We start from the raw sequence: 23,287 nt of genomic DNA on the forward strand, positions 1-23,287 counted from the left end.
CATCCGTGTTTTTGAGTTTTCTCAGCTGCAAAATGAAAAGTCATGGAAGTTCTCTTTCAGCTCTAAAACCTCATGCTTCATGATTCTAAACCTACGAGATTTGTGCATGTTCCTTTTATCTGTCTTCGTTAAGAGTTTGCTTCTGTGATATAGCATATCACTGTGATTCTTTGTGTGCTAAAAAAAGAAATTATTCTTTTACAGTATATTTATAGGTGTGCCTGTAAGGGTCTTGTAAGAATTATTACAACAATCCCCATGTCTTGTAGGTCTCCAGTTTCTAGTATAGTCCTTGGCACACATTGCATTGTCAGTATTTATTGAATGATTAAATGGATATTCCATTTTTAGACGTCTCTGGAATAAATGACTTTTTGAAAAATATCCACCAAATATTTTAAGCCTTTCAAAAACAGTATTTTAATTAAAAATGTTATATTGTCTTATAAATATCTATCAGTTTAATAACAGGATATTCCTTAAAATAAGAAAAATTACTTTTTCGATGATGCAGACAATGAGCTAAGTGGACCTTGATGATAATGTTTGCTTTCTGACATGTACGAACTTTAAGACAGACTTTTTGATTTTCTGTTTTGCAGATTTGGAATGAGAGGGCATTTGACATCAATTATATCAAGGTCTGTATAACTTTAAACTCTTTTTACCTTTAAGTTATTAGTGAGTTAGTTCTTTATGGTTCCAGGGAAATTAGTAGTAGGAACACTAATTTTTACAGTTCAGTTGTTTTGCTTGTTGTGACATAAAATTCAAGCAAAATCTTAATAATGTTTAAGTTCCTGATTGAATCATCATAATTCCCTGTAAGTCCCAAATTGCATGTGTCTGAAGAGTTGTGTTAAATTTTCCTATTTTAAAATTCATTATTTATGGAATTATGGTAATCATTATAAAAACAATTGTATAATTTTAGACTTCTGGGACTTCAAAAAATGTAGCTCTTTTCTTTCATAGTCATAGCAAAATTTCTAGCATATAGTCTCATTCCTGTTTTCGTTTGAATGCCTATTATATTGGAGTGTGGTGTCTTTCTATTCGTGATTAACAAATAGGTTAGCAACTACCATTTGAAAAGCATGTTCTTTTTTGAGCCACTTTTCCTCAATATTTATCTCCATTTAATTCTTATTACCTCTCATACGAGAGAACTACTATCATTACTATTTTGGGGGAAAGGAAAAACATAATAACGCCTCATATCAATGGAAAACAAATGGCAGTTTAACTTTTCAGGTGGAGGTATTCTCTAACTTACTTTTCAGTTCCATTTGTCTGTTTTATGTGTGTTCACTCCAAGAAATACAGTTTTGTGGTTGTATTTTGTTTCAGTTTTAAAAGATTTTCTTTAAATTGAGTGTCATGTTTTTAATACCACTAAATTTTTTTCATTTGTTTTTTTCAGTAATTCAATCAACAAGCATTTAGTCCACACCTAGTTTGTCAAGCATTGTGCACATGCTTGGAGTACAAGGATAAAAAATACTGTTTCTTCCCCAAAGGAGTTTACCTTTGGGGGCACTAGAGTCCCATATGGGCAAATAAAATATCAGTCATAATTTCTCTAGCAGAGTAATGCACATACATGTTGTCAGAAGGTGCAGGGAGAAGATGACACCTCTGCTTAGGTGGGTGAGGGAAGTCCATTGAAGCAGGTGGCCTGGAGTTGAAACCTTCAAGATGCGTTGCGTAGGAGCTCCCCAAGTTGCTAAGGCAGGAGCACGACTGCAAAGGAGTGAAGATAAAGAAGTAAAGGGATTTGGGGGAAGAACAAGTGGTGATAAATGGATTAGATGGGTGGCAGCACTGAGCCATTTCTTGGCCAGTGTGTTCTCTGGAGTAGTGGCACAGTGGAACTAACCAGTTGTAGGATTTGATAGGATGGACTGTAGCCAGAGCCGGTAACTCAGGGTCACCTCAGGCTGCAGACACTACCAGGGAGGTGGTGAGAAGTGTGGCTGGGTGTTTTTGGGAGCTGGGGCCAAGAGGCTAGTGTAAGATCAAAGTGCACGGGTTGCTAGTGGGAAGTCGTGACTGCTGTAAGTACGGGTCTGATGAGAGCAGCAAGAGCACAGAATGGAAGCCAAGTTAGTGCGCGTGTCCTGGTAACCCAGCGCTCAGGTGCACGGTGTCATGGCAGCGTCTCAGTAGTGAAGAGTTAGGAATGCTTTTTCTACCTGAATTTGACATTGCACGGTTTGTTTTCCTCCGGGATTGTACATGTGTCTCTCTAGTTGTGTTCATTACATCGGAAGGCAGCCTTAGAAGTGTTAGAATCTGGTTTCCTTTTTCTTTTTTTAACCAATGATCTACAGCTGAGGTGGTTTTAATTTTCTTTTAATAATAAGAGTTTCTTGCTGATTCCATTGTATTCCAATTCAGGTTAACTTGAGAGACTAAATGGTGTTTTAAGACTCATGTCATCAGTGTTTTAAACAGTTCAGGTTTCATTTACTCTTCTCTCAATCTTTAGTTTACCTGCAGTAAAATATCCTAGGACATAAAGGCTGTAAGTTTGTATTTGTCGTTTTTGTAGCAAGATTTTATTGGAATCTGTGTTCAGTTTGTTAAAATGCCTATTGGTAAGAGTTCAGTAATGGCAAATGAATGTAGCGTTCAGATTTGATAAGCTTAATGAATATATAATCCATATAGTATAGTAAGATGGTCCCTGGAAATAATGATTTATTTTATAAGAGTAGAAGTAAGTACAATACAAACAAGTGATTTAAGTAAGGATGACAGAGCTATTGTTTCTTTTTATTTTTGCTATTTGCATTGTATTGATGATTTACTCTGGTTTTCAGTGTTGTAGTTTTTAAATTGTGTTTGGAAAAATCCCATCTAGGATTTGAGGGTGATAAGTAGAAATGGATGTTTGATTTTCTGGACCTTCACTGAGTTAAACAAGAACAGCTTTCCTTTCATTATCTTATGAATAGGTTTCCATCTAAGTTGGGGAGAGGAGAAGGCTTCTACAACCCAAACAATATTTGAAAATACATTAGATAAATACATTCTTTGCTCAAAGAATGCTGCTGTTCATATTGACTTTGGGATGGAAACTTATTTTTAAAATATAGTTCATAGACTTGTATGTTTTGGAATGTTATTTTAATATGCTGTATAAAAAAGCAAACAATTTTAGAGGTGATGGTCTAGGAATAGCACTAGAAAAACTAGGTATATTCATGATGGTAAATACTCAGTTGACTAAGTTGCTCTCCCTCCTTTCTGTAAGAATAAAAGAATTTTAGGGTGAGACTCAAGATCGGTCTCCTAGTAGAGGGATAAGGATTATCAGACCAACTGAATCTAGAGAGTTGGTTTCTATTTATTGTTAAGAATCTGTTCCAATCGCTTCCAGGGTGTCTTAGGACTCAGCTGACCTTTTCTGAAAGATGAACTTGGATGGCTATGTGAATTTTCTCCTTGTTTTCTAAAATACCATAGTACATCATTTCTCAGAAACCACCCATTGTAAAGTACAACATGAAATTGATTAAAGTTTTTATTATTTGCCTCTGAAAAGAGCACATTAATTAGAAAATTCCCAAGTTCAGGAAAGTTAGAATGCAAAAAGTGAGCTTTGAAATTCTTTGTTCTTTCTTATCCTAATTAATTCAGCTGCTATTTATTGAGCACCTACTACTTCCACATGGTTGGGGATAGCAGTGGCTTATTCATAGCCATTCACCCAGAACTACTTCTGTTTTGAAATCTGATCCGTTTGCTCCTGGGTAAAATGATGTCTCCTTTTCTCTGCTCTTGTTTTACATATTGTCAATCCATACATTATGCTGTGTACCTGCTCTCTAGTTTTCTAATTTACCCTCTTAGTTTTTGTATGTTGCTGATTTGCCACCTAGGGGTGAGATCACTGTCTTGTGCTTCTTTCAGAGTCCTCATGGGGCCTATGAATGGTGCTAAATACCAGAGTAGGCCCTCTGTGCTTTGTTGATTTATTTCTTGTTAGAATTCAGTCTTTTCATTTTTCCTGGGTGGATAGTCCTATAGGTAGAATTTATTGCTTGTCCTGTCTATAAGTGTAAAAGACTTGAGAGTAACAATGGAATAGTTATTTCTACTTTTAGTATGGTGCAGAATATTAAGAACTATAGTATTTTCAGTAATGCCAGAATATTTAAAGACATTGGAAAATACTCAAAATTTTAGGTTAAAGCATTTTACCAGTTGATATGCTTAATTTGATCCCAGTATTACTACTGAGTCTGTATAAGACTATTCCTGACAGAATGTGTGCCAAAATAATAATGGTTATTTCTGGGTAGTACTACTACGATTTAAAAAAAAATTCTACCTTTCAACTGAAATTTTCTATGATTAAAAGTCATTTAAAAGTCAGAGGGAAAATCCTGCTAAGACATTTTTACCTCATGGGGTTTTTTTTTTTTCCTTTTTACATTCCCATGAAGTTTATCTTAATGATGATCTTTTATTTCCCACAGGAGGCACATTTTTATTGAGAAATAATATTGACACTATTGTCCAGGATGCTGACTTATGAAGATACTTTAGCTATCTTGGTTGTAATTCAACAGCTGAGAACTCATTTGTAAGCTTTCCCATGTTCTGTATATCTCCTCAAAGGTGTTAAGAAGAATGCTGAACTATCAGGGTCTCCAGCAAGTGAAAATTATAGCGAGCGATAATCTCTGGGAGCCCATTTCTACTTCCATGCTGCTTGACTCTGAGCTCCTGAAGGTGGTTGATGTTATAGGGTAAGTAAGACATGTTTTATTTTGAAAACTAACAGCTGCTGGTTGCTGGCTGTGGATATTCACTGTGCCTTTGTTTTTGCCTTCTCCTTCCAATTTGATTACATTTTCAGATATAGTTTTTTTGAATTTACTTAACTAAAGTGTGTATAACTGATATTTCATTCCTTTTCTTTGAAATATATATATTTTGGGATCCTTCTATGGCAATGAAATGTATTGATAACTTTTAAATAATTGTGTTAATGTTTGGAGTAGTAAAACATGGGGCCAAGGGGCAGAGTAATATTTAATTTTAGAAATTATAAGAGACAGCTGTAAAATTAGTTCTGAGTTCTTAGACTCCCCATGGTTAGGAGGTCTCCTGTGAGCACTGATGTAAATGGTGTGGTACGATCACTGCCCATGACTTCTGTTGTGTCTCCTTACAAGTGTGGTTTGACCCTGCTCCTTAGTCCAGTTCTGCTTTTCAGTCCTCTGGGCCTTGACCTCACTATGTTCCAGCAGTGTTTTTTTTTGTCTTACTTATTTTATTTTATTTTCTAGTTTTATTGAGAAATAATTGACATACATCACTGTTTAAGTATAAGGTATATAACATAACTTGATTTACGTATATGTGAGATGATTTACCATAGTAGGTCTAGCTGATATCTGTTATCTCATGTAGATATAATAAAAAGAAAAGAAAGAAGGAAATTTGTCCTGCAAAGAGAGCTCTTAGGATCTGCTCTCGTAACAGCTTTGCTATATATGATAAATGTGTTAACTATAGCCATCATGTCGTACATTAAATCCCTAGTACTAATTTATCTTATAACTGGAATTTTGTACTTTGACCGCCTTCCTCCAATCTCCTTCCTCCAAACTGCCTCCCTGCCCTGCCCAGCAGTATTTTTTTTAAAGTGAATTTGAATTTTATCTATCATAAAAACATATCAAACATTTGAAAACTAGTACACATATGTGTGGAATTTGTTCTTTATTCAGTGTGAAAACTCTACTTGATCTACATATGCTTTTTTTTGTGTGAAGAATTTTGAATGAATACAGAAGTAAGCATAATCATATAGTGAATACCCATGTTCCCATTGCTCATCTTCCGTAAGTGTGAACCCATAGACAAATCTCCATCCACACGCCTACCCATTCTTCCCTTCCTCCTCCCCAAGTTAATTTGAAGCAAATTCCAGACATTTTATTCTTTCTACCATAAAAATTATACATATATCTTTTTCTTTTTACCGTAAACAATACCATTATTTCATCTAACAATGTAATAGTTTCTTGATATTATCAAATATCCCTTATTATTATTTTGTAGTTTTATTTAACTGAATCTGGATCCGATTTAGATTGTTGATAGTTAAGTTGCTTTTACTGTTTTGGTTTTTACACCACCTTTTCTCTCCCTTCTTTTGTCAAAGAAAGTAGATTGTCCTGTAAAGTTTCTCATAGTCTGAATTTTACTGACTTTATCTTTGAGTTTAACATACTGAGCTATTCTGTTTCTTGTTGGAAATTGATAGAAGCATGATTAGAGTAGATTTAGGGTTAATTTTTTGTTTGGCAAGAAAGGTGAGATATATTTAAATGTTCCATGCAGTGAAATTAGAATATAATTTTTGTCTTTATTGTTACAACTTTTAGAAGTTGCTCAAGTCTTGAGGGAAAACAAAATTGTGTTGATTTTATATATATTGACTAGGAAAAATATTTAAATGAAAGTATCAGTTTTACTGTATCTTCATGAAGAAGTTGGATGTTTAATTCATTTTGATCTTTATTGCTGTGGGCATAAAATGCAATGCATTCTCCTCTGAGCACTACTTTAGCTCTGTCTCACAGAATGTATTGTTATTATTTTCCAATTTTATTGCATTGTTATTTAATGGCAAATGTATTACTTAATTAAAAAAAATTCCCAAGTGCTTCTTTTTGTCTTATTATATTAGGATGTATTCTCTATCAGGATACAAGAGTTGAGTGTATGGTATCTACCTTACTGATTGCACTGTTTAGATATTGTTTAGATATCTGTATCCTAATGATTTTGTTCACTTGAACTATCCAGGGTTACCAAGAGTGCTAGTTGCCTCTTATTAGTGGTTTCTATCTCTCCTTTTAATCTATGCAGTTTCTTCTGTATGAAGGTTGCTGCTGTGTCATTTGGTAAATAGATATTAATAAATGCTTAATCTTCATTATGGTTTGTGACTATTAACACGAGAACACATTGTTTTGTCTCATATTATGTTACTTGGATTGAATTTTGCTTTGCATGTGATCAAGATAGAGAACTCTGCTTTCTTTTCATTTGTGTTTGTCTGATATATCTTTGCCCATACCCTTTCATTCTTTTACGCTTTACTTTTAAAGTCATTTTGATTTAGGTGTATTACCTGCATACAGCATAGATTTAGATTTTGCTTTTTTAGCTGCTGTAAAATTCTTCATATTTTAGTGAGTGAATTAAACTGATTTATATGATTTACACTTATTGATATAGCAGAAGATTTGTTTTTTCTTCTACAATAGTATCTTTTGTTATTTAATGATTTATATTCTATATATCTGAATGCAAAATCTTTTGCTATGCAATTTGTTTTCTTTGTTCTTTTATAAAGGAGGTATCTTTCTTGTTATTTAGAAAGATTTGGGTTTTGGTTATATTGATTACATTTCTACTGACACCTTTATACCAGTGGTTCTCAGCGAGGGATAATTTCGCCTCCCAGGATACATTTGACAATGTTCGGTAATAGTTTTGACTGTCACTAGTGTAGGTGCTACTGGTGTCTGATTGGCAGGCCAGGGATGCTGCTAAACATCCTCCCAAGCACAGGAGAGCCCCCCTACCCTACAACAAAGACTTACCAGACAAACTGTCAATAATGCTGAAGTTGCAAAAACTGCTGTATGCTAATATTCTTCATTCTCTCTCTAGGTATTGTCTATTGGTTTACTGTAAGGGATACTAAAGTTGTATTATAACCTCCTCTCTCACCATCTCTCCCTTGTAATGGAATTTCAATTACCAGTATTTTTAAGTCTTTGTACTCTTTTGTTTTGTTTTGCTTTTCTGTTGTTGTTTTGTGTATTTATTTATATTTATTTATTTATTTCGCTCTTTTTTTTCCTATTATCTATTATTAATATACAATTACATGAGAAACATTGTGGTTACTAGATTCCCCCCATTATCAAGGCCCCACCACATACTCCATTACAGTCACTGTCCATCAGTGTAATAAGATGCTATAGAGTCACTACTTGTCTTCCCTGTGCTAGACTGCCTTCCCTGTGTCCCTCCCTACATTATGTGTGCTAATCGTAATGCCCCTTATTCCCCTTCTCCCTCCCTTCCCACGCATCCTCCACAGTCCCTTTCCCTTTGGTAACTGTTAGTCCATTCTTGGGTTCTGTGCTTCTGCTGCTGTTTTGTTCCTTCAGTTTTTGCTTTGTCGTTATACTCCACAGATGAGTGAAATCATTTGGTACTTGTCCGTCTCTGCCTGGCTTATTTCACTGAGCATAATGCCCTCTAGCTCCATCCATGTTGTTGCAAATGGTAGGATTTGCTTTCTTCTTATGGCTGAATAATATTCCATTGTGTATATGTACCACATCTTCTTTATCCATTCATCTACTGATGGATGCTTATGTTGCTTCCATTTCTTGGCTATTGTAAATAGTGCTGCGTTAAACATAGGGATGCATACGTCTTTTTTAAACTGGGCTGCTGCATTCTTAGGATAAATTCCTAGGAGTGGAATTCCTGGGTCAAATGGTATTTCTATTTTGAGTTTTTTGAGGAACCTCCATACTGCTTTCCACAATGGTCGAACTAATTTACATTCCCACCAGCAGTGTAGGAGGGTTCCCGTTTCTTCATATCCTCGCCAACATTTGTTGTTGTTTGTAGTTTGGATGGTGGCAATCCTTACTGGTGTGAGGTGATATCTCATTGTGGTTTTAATTTGCATATATCTGATAATTAGTGATGTGGAGCATCTTTTCATGTGCCTGTTGGCCATCTGAATTTCTTCTTTGGAGAAGTGTCTGTTCAGATCCTCTACCCACTTTTTAATTAGATTATTTGCTTTTTGTTTGTTTAGGTGCATGAGCTCTTTATATATTTTGGATGTCAACCCCTTATCGGATATGTCATTTATGAATATATTCTCCCATACTGTAGGATGTCTTTTTGTTCTACTGATGGTGTCCTTTGCAGTACAGAAACTTTTTAGTTTGATATAGTCCCACTTGTTCATTTTTGCTTTTGTTTCCCTTGCCTGGGGAGATATGTTCATGAAGAAGTTGCTCATGTTTATGTCCAAGAGATTTTTGCCTCTGTTTTTTCCAAGACTTTTATGGTTTTATGACTTACATTCAGGTCTTTGATCCATTTTGAGTTTACTTTTGTGCCGGAGTCCAGCTCCAGCCAAAGTGTGGGTCACGAAGCAAAGGACAGCATCGGCGAGTGAGGCAATGAATGAGATGAAACACCCGATCAAGGTTGAAACATCTCCTCATTCATTTCTTCACTCGCTGACACTGTCCTTTCCTTTGTGACCCGCACCTTAGCTGGAACTGGACTCTGGCAAGTGGCGCCCAACGTGGGTCTCGAAGGTAAGCTCTTTATACTACAGTATTTGCAGGGACAGACAGGATTCTGCTCATGGTGCTCGAGACCCCTCTGTGAAGGAAGACAGGGTGAGAAAGGGCAGATAGAACAGAACTTTAAAGCCTGGGCCATACTGAGTCTAAAGAAAGAGGACTCTTTATTGAAGTTTTAATGCATATGCTTGGAGGTAGGGGTATAAAAGTCACCAATGGACAATTAGCAGAATTCTTACATTTTGTCCAGGAATGTTGTCCTTGGTTTCCTGACCAAGGCACGGTGAGTCTCAAAACCTGGCAGAAGGTTGGAGAAGAAATAAAGGAACATTATGCCAACCACGGACCTGAGAAGGTCCCTACAGATGCCTTTGCATTATGGAATTTAATCAAGGAGGTTTTAGAACTTAAACAGCAGGTAGAGACCCTCCTGCAAAAACCATCCAACTCTGGGTCTCAAGAGGAAGACAATAGGCAGAAAACAAAAGCAATAGGAAAGGATGTGACACTAATAAAGAGAGAGACAGAAAGGAAAAGCCCCTTAGGGAAGTTGATGAGGATACTCCTTTAGTTACCAAAAAGGAGAAACAAACACCTAAAGTCATGCTGGATCAGCTCCTCCACATGATGATGACATCCTTGACCCTGCAGATCAGGCAAATTTGGAGGAGGAAGCTGCCAAATATAATAATGAGAATTATCCACCTAAATTAGTTGCCCCTGCTTTAAGAAAAAAAATCCTTCCTCCAAGAATCCCTTTGTAAGACCTTCTGAGTCTACTCCTATTAGTAAAACTCAGAGACCACCACCGTTCCAGTCTCCTCCCCCCAGATTTGATCAAAAGACTCCTACTTCAGTAAGCGCTGCCTTGAAGCAAAAAGAACAAGGAGGAGACATAGAATTTGTGTGTTACCTGATTATTTTTGGAGGAGAATTTGACAATGAAAATGTCTTCTGGGAGCCCATCCTATATAAATTATTAAAAGAATTAAAAGCTGCCTGCAGAGACTATGGTCCTTTGGCACCTTGCACTTTGACATTAGTAGAAGCCTTATCCGGTAGATGGATGACACCGCTACTCTCTGTAGCAAAACCTCGAGTGATGCTGGCCTCTGCCTCCCTTTATGATGAAAGATTAACTCCAGGAAAAGAAAGGAACTTAGGAGAAACTGCAGCCCAATATAATTTTTTTAGAATAGGTGCTGCTCAACTAGTTAAAAAGCCTCCAGATTCCAAAGTATCTGTAATCAAATAAGCTAAAAAGAAAGAAGGCAATTGAATATTAATAACTCAAATCTGTGTGTCAGTTTGTCTGTGTATATGTTCTTTTGTGAAAAGTATTGCTAACTGTAGTCATTGCATCTCAGTCTGTATGTTTGTGTGTCTAAGTGTGTGAATGAAAAATATTTTTTTACCTCTGGATGTATTAGTAAAAATTGATTTAAAGATAAACGCTAGCAAAATTGGGCATTCTAAAACTTCCAAAAAATTCTAATAAAAAATATTAAGCATTAATGCTAATTTAAGTTAAACTGAAACGGATGTGTCCTTATGGTTATCAGCTACCTAGGTTTACCTAAAGTCATTTACGTTGATGTTATCCGTTACATCTTTTAAGAAAAAATGCTTAAAAAGAGGTTTGATTTTGTCTAATGTTTGGTAAAAGTTTTGTGAGTAATCTAGCATGGTTGTTAAGAATGAGTAAACTAAGGTAAACATCTTAATAATAGTGTGTTACAGTGTGTATACCTACAAACAGTGTGAGAAACTGTCGAAGAATTAATATGGTCATGCTATATAAAATTAAAGCAAATGAGTCTCGATATCAGGTACACAGCAAAATTAAAATTTTGTTCTCAGTTATAAGGACAAAGTTTTCTTAAACTATTAGTCTGCTCTTAATGTTGAAAATTTGCAAAAAGTTTTCTGATTGTTTTATCAAAGGAGTTTCTCATGCCTAAAATTTCAATGAATTATCTGAGTATTTAAAATAATGAGATCTTAATATTAAAAGGACTAAAAAGCTAAATTTTGCTAACAACTGTGTAGACTTCTATATTTGCCTTTAAAATCTTTTATTGCCATTCTGGTTAAATAGATAAGTATTGTTTCATAGTGACTTATAATTCTATTTAGGCTGTTTAGTCAAGTGCCTTAAAATTTTTCTGACAGCTTCCCAAAGTCAAATTTAAAAAGGTGCTTTTACCTCTAGTTAACTCTGATATTTTCCAGAGGGCCACTGGAACATGTCAGAGGAATTTTTTTTTCTCATTGAGAAAATATTTGGCTAATTTGGCTTATTTATCTAATATATATTTACCTGGAAAGCACTATCAAAGAGGATGATGCTAACCTTATTACTGAATGTTTTATGTTACAGAAATATCCAAATTTTCTTCTGTCAATTATCTTATATTAAGCTCTCATCAAATCTTTAAACATTGTTATTTATAAGTCTGTTGTCATTTGTAGTCACTGATTACTCCTAAATTAGTAAAGAACTAGATTTCAGCAGGACAGGTATTAGTTACATAAGATCAAGGAAACAAAAGAACATGATTTTGTGGCTTTTTGTCCTCAACTAATTCCAAACCTTTAATAAAATGGAAAGACCTGCTTACAGGGCAATAGAAAGGGCCCAATGTTTTAATAACCTGTGGGAGAGGATATGCTTATATTTTTCTACAGGACTCAGATACACCCATGTGAGTACTCATCAGACAGGTCTCAACCACCACCTCCTCCCCCACACAACATCCCAAGATGAAGTGAAGGTCCCTGCCCAAGAAAAAACCTTGAAGAACTTCTAGTACAGCATTTACAGAGCCTCGCTCTGCAAGATTCCTGAGAAGCTCGCCAGTCGCGACAAAGTCTTCCCTCGCAGTGGTGATTAGCAAGATCAACTCGAGAAAGTGACCCTCTGACCTGAGACCAGATAGAGAAGCTGACGGAGGAAGCCGAAGCTGTAGATCGCCTTCAGAATTTGCCTGTTACTAGTAAAATTCTGTTTATTGCTGTGCTTAGGTCCCACCCATATTAACTACATCTCTAAATGAAAAATCTCTCCTACAGTCTGAATTATGGCGAGTTGTAATGTAGCTTCTGTCAGACCAGTAACACTGCATAGACCCACAGGAAAAGCTGTTTATCAACTTCAAGCCTGTTTGCAAACTTCATATGCCTTTTTGCTATCTCAGAATTATATATCTATGAATATTGGCAAAACTATAGATAAATTCATGATAAATTATAATAATTGTACTCTTTCTACCTGTATTTCTGTAAAAAATAATGCAAAAGTCATTTCTATTGTGCACCATCCCCTGTATTTGATGATTTCTGTTACTTTAAATTCTATGTGGTTTAATGATTATGGGCTACAAGCACTTGGTGATACCAGCACTCTCTTACTTTGGGGAAAGTGTTTTGTGGCAGCTCTCATTCTTGGTATTGCTGCACTCATTACCTTAGCAACTTCCCTTTCTCTTTCAGCTGTAGCCCTAGTACAAGAGACCCATACTGCCGCTAACTGATCAGTTATCTAAGAATGTATCATTGGCTATAGCCACTCAAGAGATTATTGACAAAAAATTAGAGTCTAAAGTTAATGCCCTGGAAGAGACCCTACTTACGGTCCTACTGTTTTTATGCTTGTACATCAGCTCTTTCTTATGTTATTCTTCTTGTAGTTTTGAAAGAACCCTGCTATGATGACCCAGGAATACAGGTTCTCCAGTTCATTGATCATGCTTTAAGCCGCCCAAAGTGATTTGTAGCTGCCTTAGTAATAGGAATCACTGCATTAATTACACTCATTAGCTCATTATCCACTACTGCTTTAGTACAAGAAATCCACAAAGCCAACCACGTAGACACTTTAAGCAGAAATGTTTCAGTACCTTTATATTTACAAGAACAGATTGATAAAAAGACTGAGGCATGTCTTAATGTTCTAGAAGAAACCCTGCTGTATGTAGGAAACCAAGTCCAAAATTTGAAAACTGGCTTGACCACCAAATGTCACAGTCAGTATAAATGGATTTGTGTGACTCCCTACTTATATAATTCCACCAAAACTTCTTGGGACAGTGTGAAAAATCATTTATTAGGAATTTGGGATAATTCTAATACCTCTGTAGATATGGCCAGTTTACAAGAAAAGATAAGGGCTATTAGTGAAGCTCACGTATCCTCAGCCATGGCTCCTGAAGTTGCTAATTCTTTCCTGGCTACCCTGAGACATTTCACTACCCATACTTCTTGGTTTCCCTCTTTCATAAATCTCAGAATTTCAGCATTAAGTATACCCTCCCTTCTACTCCTTTTCCCAGTCTTCATCTGACTGCTGAGCAAAGGAATATGAACAACCCATTTGGAACTGAAGATGCTTCAATCAGCTGCAAAAAATAAAAAAGGGGGAGATGGTGCGGGCCATGCTGCTCATGCTGTTTGACAAGGTCCAGGCACGAGGCGGAATCCCTAAAGCCAGGAAACCTCATAGCTGGCCCCTGCTAATTCTTGCACTTATTTTTGCAGTTATGATGTTGGTGATTGGGCTCACATATGGGAAATCTTATGTATCTAAGATTGATTCCCCTTTAGTAAATAACATAACCCAAAGTTTTGATCAAAGCAGCAATTCCGGAAATGAAAGCAGTGTTATGGGACCAACTGTTCCAGGCAGACTGCCGCAGATAAGTGAGGCAGGACAGCCCAGGCCTCTCTTCAAACTAGATGCAGTTTGTCCTTCCTTTTGTAACAATTCAAACATGACTAACCAGGATTTCTTTAGAATATTGGCAGAGAAGGAGTTATGGGAACCTGGGCCATGGAAAAACCCATTCTCCCAAGAAACTTACATGAAACAGCAAAGTAATAAAGAGAGATTAATAGTCCCCACTGCCCAGGGCCCCCCTTAATGTTGCTTATAATATTAGAGGACGCCTCTGGTATCCCCCTAGAGGAAAGAATTTATGAGCAAAATAGGAAGATTTACATTTACAAATATAGGGTTTTAGGAGGAGATTTCTGCCACCCTACTCATGCTGCCATCTTTTCCTCCAATCGAGTATTTATACTCTTAATGAGCTTAGGCCCTGCTATTTTGATATCCTCCCAGCCAGTTGGCAAATGCAGTTTACATTTCACTTTTTTCTTCCTTCTCTTATTTTGTGTCAGCTTAATACATTATCAGAACATGCAATATTTATATGCTAATAAATTACTCTTTTAGTCTAGCTGTACATTAAGCATATGCAATGCACACCTGTAAGTGTTTTGCTGAAGTCACCCTTAGTTTCTTGTGGTCAGACGCTTATGTTTGCAAATTTTTGTTTTGCCGTTACAGTACTTCTTGGGGTCTGCTCTGTCTAGTCCCCATTTCCCCTGTTGTCTAAAGCTGTCTTACATGTTCCTGCCTTACTCAGTTTGGATTCTCATCCAAGCATCTTACTCTCTACCATTCCAGAAAGGATTTTTTGCTACCTATTTCTGAAATTATTGAAGGTTTAGGCCTGTATTGTTCAATACAGTAGCCACTAGCCACATGTAGCTATTCTGGATTTAGGTGTGTTTTAAGTATAAACAGACACTAGGTTTTAAAGATTTAATATAAGAAAGAATGTAAAATGTTATTAATAATTTTTTATATTGATTGCATAGTGAATGATAATATTTTGCATACAGTGGGTTGAACAAAGTGTATCATTAAATTTTCTTTTTTATTTTTTTTAAATGTAGCTACTAGAAAATTTAAAATTACATGTATGGCTCACATCATATTTCTATTGGACAAATCTGGCTTAAACTATCACAGTATTGTGTTGGAGCTGCTAGTGAACTCAGTTTTGGCATTCACCCTAAAGTCAAGCTTGTGCTGACATTCCCAGTTTACCAGTTGTTTTTTGATGCCTCCGCTCAGGGTGGGGGTCTGCCCTTTGGGGGGTGAGACCCTTTCTCTTCAACAGTTTCCATATTTGTCTGCTGATCCTGGGCCAGTCCTGATGCTGCAGGGCTCCTGGGGATTCCCTGTCACCTGCTTTGGATGAGGATATTGTCTGTGGGCCTTATTCTTTCCTTCATCTGGTTGATCCGTTTGCTTTCAGAGGAGTACTGAGAGTTTCAGAAACTGGGGTGCCACCATGAATCCACCTTCTCTATAAGTTTTAATTTTCTTTTAATACAAATATGTTCCTCTGTTAAGATAAACTTTGGTTTACTTTCAGTGATTTTAATTTTCTTTGTTATTTGAAGTTTGAAAAATGCTGTGAAATGATAGAGGCATTTGCTTCATTATATACATTTAAAAAATTATATTCTGAAGAACCTTGACATGTCGTTCAACTAGCAGTGGGTCTGGACATTGGCAGAGATTTTAGTATTGGCTCTACTCTCCTGTTTTCAGATCATTTAATCACTCAGGTTTTAAATGTAACATAATAGTGATGTTGTTTTCTGAATGAAAGATATAAAACCTACCTCTATAACTTTAAAAGGGACACTCATTCACATTATAAAAATGCTCATTATAGACAGTTTTGAAAATGTAGAAAACTGTAAAGCTAGAGTTACAATTTACCCATAATCCTAACATCTAGGGATCATTTGTAACATAGCAGCATACTAGTTTTCAGGCTTTTATTCTTTTATCCAATTGTATTTAACCAGAGATACACCAAACATACCTTTGGCTGAGTGACAAGTAGAGGAGTCTTAAAATTAGTATTTGGCTGAGGCATCAAAGCTGAATATCATGGTCACTGAATGAAGTTCCAGGATATGAGAATATGTAAAATGTAAAACTTTATTAAAATTCTATTATAAAGATGAATAGTCAGATTTTTCAAGTTGGATTTAATAGTGCCAGAGCAATAATTTATTTTTATTTTTATTTTTTTATTAAGGTATTGATATACACTCTTATAAAGGTTTCACATGAAAAAACAATGTGGTTACTACATTCACCCATATTAATTATCGAGTCCCCCCCATATGCCATTGCAGTCGCTGTCCATCAGTGTAGTAAGATGCCACACATTCACTGTTTGCCTTCTTTGTGCTACACTGTTCTCCCCGTGACCCCCACACCATGTGTACTAATCATAATACCCCTCAGTCCCCTTCTCCCTCCCTTCCCACCCACCCTCCCATATCTCTCCCCTTTGGTAACCACTAGTCCCTTCTTGGGGTCTGTGAATCTGCTGCTGTTTCAGAACAGTAGTTTCCTAACCCTTTTGGGTAATAGCTTGCTCCTGGCTTCTCTGGTGTATATTTATAATACTGAATAGGTGTCTGCTTTCAACTGAGTTCAGTGACTCAACAAAGTCTTGGTGGAACCTCATTTTTCTCTAATATTCCTTTTTATATTTTTATATGTTATATATTTTTTCTTCATCAAGTCCTGAATTCCAAATTGACATTGCCCCTTAATTTATCTTCAACTAGGTATAATGAATTCCTAAATAGGACTTTTTCTTAAAAGATTCATGACCTAAGTGGTATTAAGTAACTAAAAATTGAAACAGTTCTCCACAATCTCTCTTTTAATGTAATGACTACTACCACACCAAACTACAAATATTAGAATTGTGGTACAATCCAGTCTCCGTTATTCTGCTTGCACATTTTTTTGTAAATAATTGTTGACCTAAAAAGAACAATGTGCATTGTCCCTAAAGTTATGTAGCTATCTGCTCTCTTTTTACCATATTAACTTTCAGTCTGTTTTCTGTTACATTTGAAATTTCTTAATCGTTTTTATTGAATAATCAGTTGTTTCCTCAATCATGATGGCAGCATTTTACTACTGGAGTAAAAAATATACTTTGACTCCTCTCTCATGCTAGAATAAGGGAGAGGTTTATTCCCCTGGGGCAGGGTTTCTCAACCTCTGCACTTTGATATTTTCACTGGATAATTAATTCTTTGTTGTGGAGACCTGCCCTGTGAATTGTGGGATGTTTAGTAGCATCTCTGGCCTCTACTCACTAGAAGCTAGTAGGAAATCCTGTCCTTCCCTGGCTTCTTCTCCAGGCAGAGTCATCCAGGTTGAGAACCACCATTGCTCTGGGATAATAACTTGTAGTCTTCCCAAGTAGTTTATTCTTTTATTTTCAAGAAAGAACTACTTGTGAGTTTTGTTGTTTTGTTTTTGTTTGTGTTTGTCCGAGGTAAATGCCAGGCTGTCTTTCTTTCTGCTAGGGGCGGGGGTAGAAGAGGAGGTGCTACTTTATATAATTGATTCATCTGTCTCATTTTTGGCTTCCTTTTTACTCCTTCCTTCCTCTTGTTCCCAGCTCTCTACTTGCCCTGGGAACTCTGAATCCTGTCCCTACCTCATTCATCTCTTCGAGAGTTCCAGGCTGTGGCCTCCTCTGCTTCCTCCAGCTGTCAGCACACTTCCGTCCACTTAATGGTTTCCAGAAACAGACAGAAATTTCTCACCCATTGATAGTCTTCCTTCCCATTCTATATGTTCTTATAGGTTTATCTTATTTCAAGGGCATCCTGAGATACAAGGACGAGAAGCAGATGCTTATAATCATTCGCACATCATTTGGGAAGTCGCCCATTGTTGTAAAATAAAAAACTCTGGAGAAGACATGTATTTTCATTCACTCAACAAATAGAAATAAGTGCCACATTCTGACCTTTTCCCATTTCCTTCTGCCTTTTCTTTCCTAGAGCTCATTATCCTGGGACTTGTACAGTAACTGGTGCGACGTTGACTGGGAAGAAACTTTGGTCTTCTGAAGATTTTAGCACTTTAAATAATGATGTGGGTGCAGGCTGCTGGGGTCGCATATTGAATCAGAATTATATCAATGGCTACATGACTTCGTAAGTTACTAAAACTTCTAAAGCATTCTCTTCTGAAAAATTGCAAAACATCTAAGTAGAAACAAGTACAGTGGGTTTCCATATTCTCACAAACTCAATTCAGTGATTGTAAATGCTTTGCCTTACAGCTTCATCTATACCTAAGCTATTGTAAGATAAATTCTAACCGAAATAAGCAGGCGATGAGAGGCAACAAAGGGCCAGGCAGTTTATTTGAGCACAATTCCCAGGTGACGTTATCACAGGCTGGGGAAGTCACACTCAGCAGGGCAGGCAGCTGAGTTTTTAAAGAAGGCAGGGGGAGGGAGAGCAAATGTGTACAGTGGCGCGGGGATTGGCTCACCTAGGGTACGTGGGGGCCTCTCATTGGCCTTTAGCCAGGTACTGGAAAGTTACCACTACTCTTCTAGCTTGGGGGAGAGCTCTAGTTAGGAATGTTGTCAGACCGGAACCTGTTGGTCTCTTCGCCTTGTTTGGTGAGGCCTGAGCTTGTCCAGCAGGCTCACCCCTTCCCCTGGAGCCTCCAGCTTTACAGCTATTTCTTCCTATTATTCTGTATTTGAATATAGTCTGTATTGAATAAAATCAGGCTTAGTGAGATGTAATTTATATTAGTAAAATTCATGCAGTTCTATGATTTTTGACAAGCTCTACACATTTTAATCAAGAAGTATGGATTACAGATACGACACTTCACCCTTAATTTTTAGTATCTCTAAAACATAAGGATATTCTTCTATGTGATCGTTTTGTCATTTTGACACATGAAAGCATAAGAACATTAAAAAATATTTTTAATAGCTAGTCTATATTCAAGTTTTTCTAATTATCTCCAGAAATGTCATTTAAAGCTTTTTTTGTTAAAGCTAAGAACCATTCAAGCATCTTGCATTTCATTTAGATGTCATGCCCCTAAAATCTCTTCTAATCTAGAATAGTTTCCTTCTTTCCTCATTCTGACAGTAACCATTTGAAAAGACCAGGCAAGTTCTCTTGTGAATTATTCATTTGTCAGTCTGCCTGATTGCTTCCTCATAGAATTATTTAATTTGTGTAACTGTCTGTTTACAAAACAGAGACTGTTGTGAGAGAACACAACTCTTTTTATTTCTTAAGGAAGCATTTCTTAAATGCAGTGAGAAGCTTTAATTGTAATTTGATTCAAAATAGCTTTCCAAAACAATGGTAGATGGAACAAAAGCAAGCCAGTGTGTACTTTGTGCTATTGGGGTAAGCTCATATATTCTTCTACAGCCTTTGTTCTTTCTCTTCTTTTGAAAGAAAAGATGCTTATCATGGGGAATTTGGTTCCAGTAGTTTAATTTTGTATTAAGGGTAATGCATGCCTTACAGAGAATATGGTAATTGCATATAAGGACAAAGATGGAGACAAAGTCACCCATATATTTACCCTCTGGAAATAACTGTCCTTAAAAATTTTGGTGTATGTCCTCCTGTTAATATTTATATGATAAAATTTTCATACAACATTGAAGCCATACTACATAATGTTTTATAAATAAGTTGCTTTTCATTTAACAAGGAATTACAGATTTTTTCTCATATTTAAGTATCCTCCACTTCATCATCTTTAATGGATATGTGTGTTTTGTTACATAAAGCATCATTTCCCAAACTTGCCTTGTCCTCAGAAGCCCCCGAGACACTCGTGCTGATTCCTTGGCAGCTGCCCTGACTGACTGAATTCGAATCTCCAGGACAGGCCCTGGGACTCTGGGGACCCAGTCAGTGCCCCAGGTGATTCGGATGCCACACAAGTTTGGGAAGCACTGATGTGGAGATTGTGTCACACCTAACTGAATATTCTCTTCCTAGAAATGGAGCTTGTGTCTATTTTAATTAACAGCTTTGTACACACTAAAATGATCAATTGTATACAAATATCTTTGATGCATCTGTGATTATTTCCTTAGGGTGTATTCTTAGGAATGGAATGAATGTCTGGGTCAGAGGTAAATAGATTTTGAAGGCTTTTGTATATCTTACAAAATACTCTCAGTTGGTTTTAATTTATACTTCTATCAGCAGCCAGAGAAGATACCATGAATCTTGTAATCCATAGATAAAATCATGAGAACTCTTAAAATTTCCACTGGTAGAAGGTATTTTTGAAAAATGGGTCTATTATTTCTACTCTGAAATTAGAATTGAAGGTTTGATTTTCTAGGAATGTCAGTCTGTCATTTCATGATGGATGAGGACCTCATAAGACAAATAAAATTCTGTAGGTAAGCTCTGGTTTTTTTTTTCAACTGTGAGGAACCCAGCAGTACCAGGATCCAGTGCTTCCCTTTTGCTCTTGGATTTTCCTGAGAACTATAGAGTCACAATCTTGGGGTTCAGCACCAGCTGTGGACATGTGAAAGAATGGGTCAAAATACAGATCAACAAGCTGACCCAATTAGTACCTATAGGTGGAGCAGAATCATGGCAGTACTACAGCCCAGATCTTGTTCTGTATTCTTCATATGCATTAGTACATTTAATTCTGACAGTAATCACACGAGTTGGGTATAATTATTATCCTCATTTTACAAATGAAGAAACTGAGGTCCAGAGAGGTTAAGTGTACCATGATTTGAACCCAGGCAGTCTGACTCTATAAGAGTTATCAAATATAAAACTGCAGCAGCTCAGAGTCAAGTTCCTAAAATTATGTCATGAAACTGGGGCATTAAGGAGGCTGACTCAAAAGGAAAGCAGGTGTGGGCAAAGAGTTTATTTGTATTTGACTCAAATGTGTGACATGTTTGGTATAGGTAGGGCATGATTCATCTTCTGGCTACACCACTGTTCAGTAAAAATTGTACATCCCATAAACACTGGTGTTTTTAAATTATGTGATTCATCATTAAAAATATTTAGACGTATCTAGTACTGGATTTTTCAAAATGTCAATGAACTTATGACTTAATATTTTTTTGTTTTGGGTGATCATTTTTTAGTCATTTACATGCATTTATATAAATTCTGATAAGCTCTTTTTCCTAGAGGCTTGTAGGCATTCATATTTTTATCAGGCTGTTTTGGTGTTTCTCTTTTATCAAATCTTTTAGCACAATTGCCTGGAATTTGGTGGCTAGTTACTATGAACAGTTGCCTTATGGGCGATGTGGATTAATGACTGCTCAGGAGCCATGGAGTGGACACTATGTAGTAGAATCTCCTATCTGGGTATCAGGTATGGTTCTGATTCTTTCTCTCACTTCCTACATTTCTCTCTGAGACAAAACAGAAAACACTGGCAGGGTTTATTAAAACTCCATATGTGTGTGTGCATGTGTGCATACTTAAGTGTGTGTTTCTGTTGTAAGCAAGATTTGCCATAGTGGATATTTTTAAGGATCTTTTAGGTAACTAGATGACTTTTTCCATTCTTGATTATTCTAAGACTAGGCTGTTAGAAAAGTAAGGCAAAGGGGGAGGAGGAGAGGGACAGAGATTAATCTAGTGACGGACAGAAGTAATCATCTAAATATGTAATTACAAATTATGACAATTGCTAATAAAATGATGTGTAAGTAAAACTGCGTACAACTCAGAATATCTAAAAGTTTTAAAATTAGTCTTGGTGATACTTTATTCATTTATATTATACTTTTGATGATTAGGATAGTGTGCTAACAAAATCAAAGGTAGATGATTGACAAATGTTAGGTGATTAACAAATATTATATTTATTGAATTATTAAATGAAGTCAATGTAAAAGTTATGTGAGATATGGCTTAGAGTGTGCTCAAAATCTACTGATGAGTGTTGTTAGAGATTAATTTTTAGAAAAAGGTAAAATCATGGCTCTTACACACACACAAAAATGAGCACATGTTAAAGATTTTATATTACTTATATGATATGAAGGAACCAGGCAGATGAACAACTAATTCAAAGGAAAAGTAAAAACAGTACTAATTTACTTGGATTAAAGGAATTTGAGGTGAATTGCAGATGGAGACAGACTGAAAGGGAGGGAAGGTAGGCAAGGAAGGAAGGGAATCAATCACAGCAGAGAAGGGAGGAAATGAATGAAATCTTTACCAGGCAGGATATAATTTACATATACATATTATCTGTATATTTACATGTATAGTTATCTACAGCTTACATGTTTCAAAATGATTTAATGACAACAAACAGGGCAATAGATAATGTGCCTTTTCCACTGAAATACAAAACTCTTTTTATGGTATCATTCATTAGTTGTTGCAACGGAAGTAGAGATCATGCAGACAACAGATGGCAGGGTATCACTTTTCCACGAAGGGGGATATAACCATACTAATAATTAATGTAATTTAAACAAAATAAAAGTCCTGTTGAAGAATATTCAAGTTCTTTATATAATATTTTAATAAATAAATTAAGCATTTAGGACAGTTTTGTTTTCACATTGTAAGTGTGATCTTAAAAGAAACCCAATTTCTTCAAAGGTTGAATGCTTTCATAGGAAAATCATGAATCTGAAGTGAATTTGTTTCCATTTTTAACCTTTATTTTGGTGATTTTCTTTTTGAGTTTGTCTTTTTCCTCAGAGAGATTTGTAGTCATGATATTAGTCATATAGTGGAGACATTATTCCAATATCCCTTAATCGTCCTCCCAAAAATATGAAATTTAAGTTGGACTTGTATATCCTCACTGGATAACTAATAAGTTGAAATGTTGAAATCATTGGTCCCACATGATATAGATGAACTAATTTACTCTTCTGATTTTTTTCACTGTTTTTGCGGAGTGGAGTGGGGACATGGAATATTGTTCAGTACATATTCAGGGCCAGCTTTGGAAGTATCCAGTAAATATAATAAACTTTGAAACCATAAAGCTTAGTTTTTGAAATGCATTATTAACTTTTTTAAACATTCTTTTGGGGGGATGGGTTAAATAGAGATGAAGAAAAGGATTGGGAGAGGATAACTTTATTTTACTTTTAGAAAAAAAAGACAGTGTTCTTAAACTGACAGAATGTGGTTCATATATTTTTACCAGTCATTCTAAGAATCTTCCCACAATAATCATGTTTGACTGGACTAATTCAAACATTGTAACATGA

At 36.1% G+C, this 23,287-nt stretch overlaps 1 protein-coding gene across 6 annotated transcripts in view; it reads left to right on the top strand.

Annotated features, from left to right (window-relative positions):
* The window catches only part of GALC (galactosylceramidase), a 68,242-nt gene that overhangs the window by 15,104 nt on the left and 29,851 nt on the right, over nt 1–23,287 (top strand). For all 6 annotated transcript variants that reach the window (XM_073242013.1, XM_036991531.2, XM_073242015.1 and 3 more), the window contains 4 exons: nt 603–641; nt 4,630–4,760; nt 18,060–18,215; nt 21,293–21,417. In XM_073242013.1, coding sequence (XP_073098114.1) covers nt 603–641; nt 4,630–4,760; nt 18,060–18,215; nt 21,293–21,417 — 451 coding nt within the window. The remainder of the gene's footprint in view (nt 1–602; nt 642–4,629; nt 4,761–18,059; nt 18,216–21,292; nt 21,418–23,287) is intronic.

This window comes from Manis javanica, chromosome 8 (assembly GCF_040802235.1).
Source record: "Manis javanica isolate MJ-LG chromosome 8, MJ_LKY, whole genome shotgun sequence".
NCBI classification, from domain to species: Eukaryota; Metazoa; Chordata; class Mammalia; order Pholidota; family Manidae; genus Manis; species Manis javanica.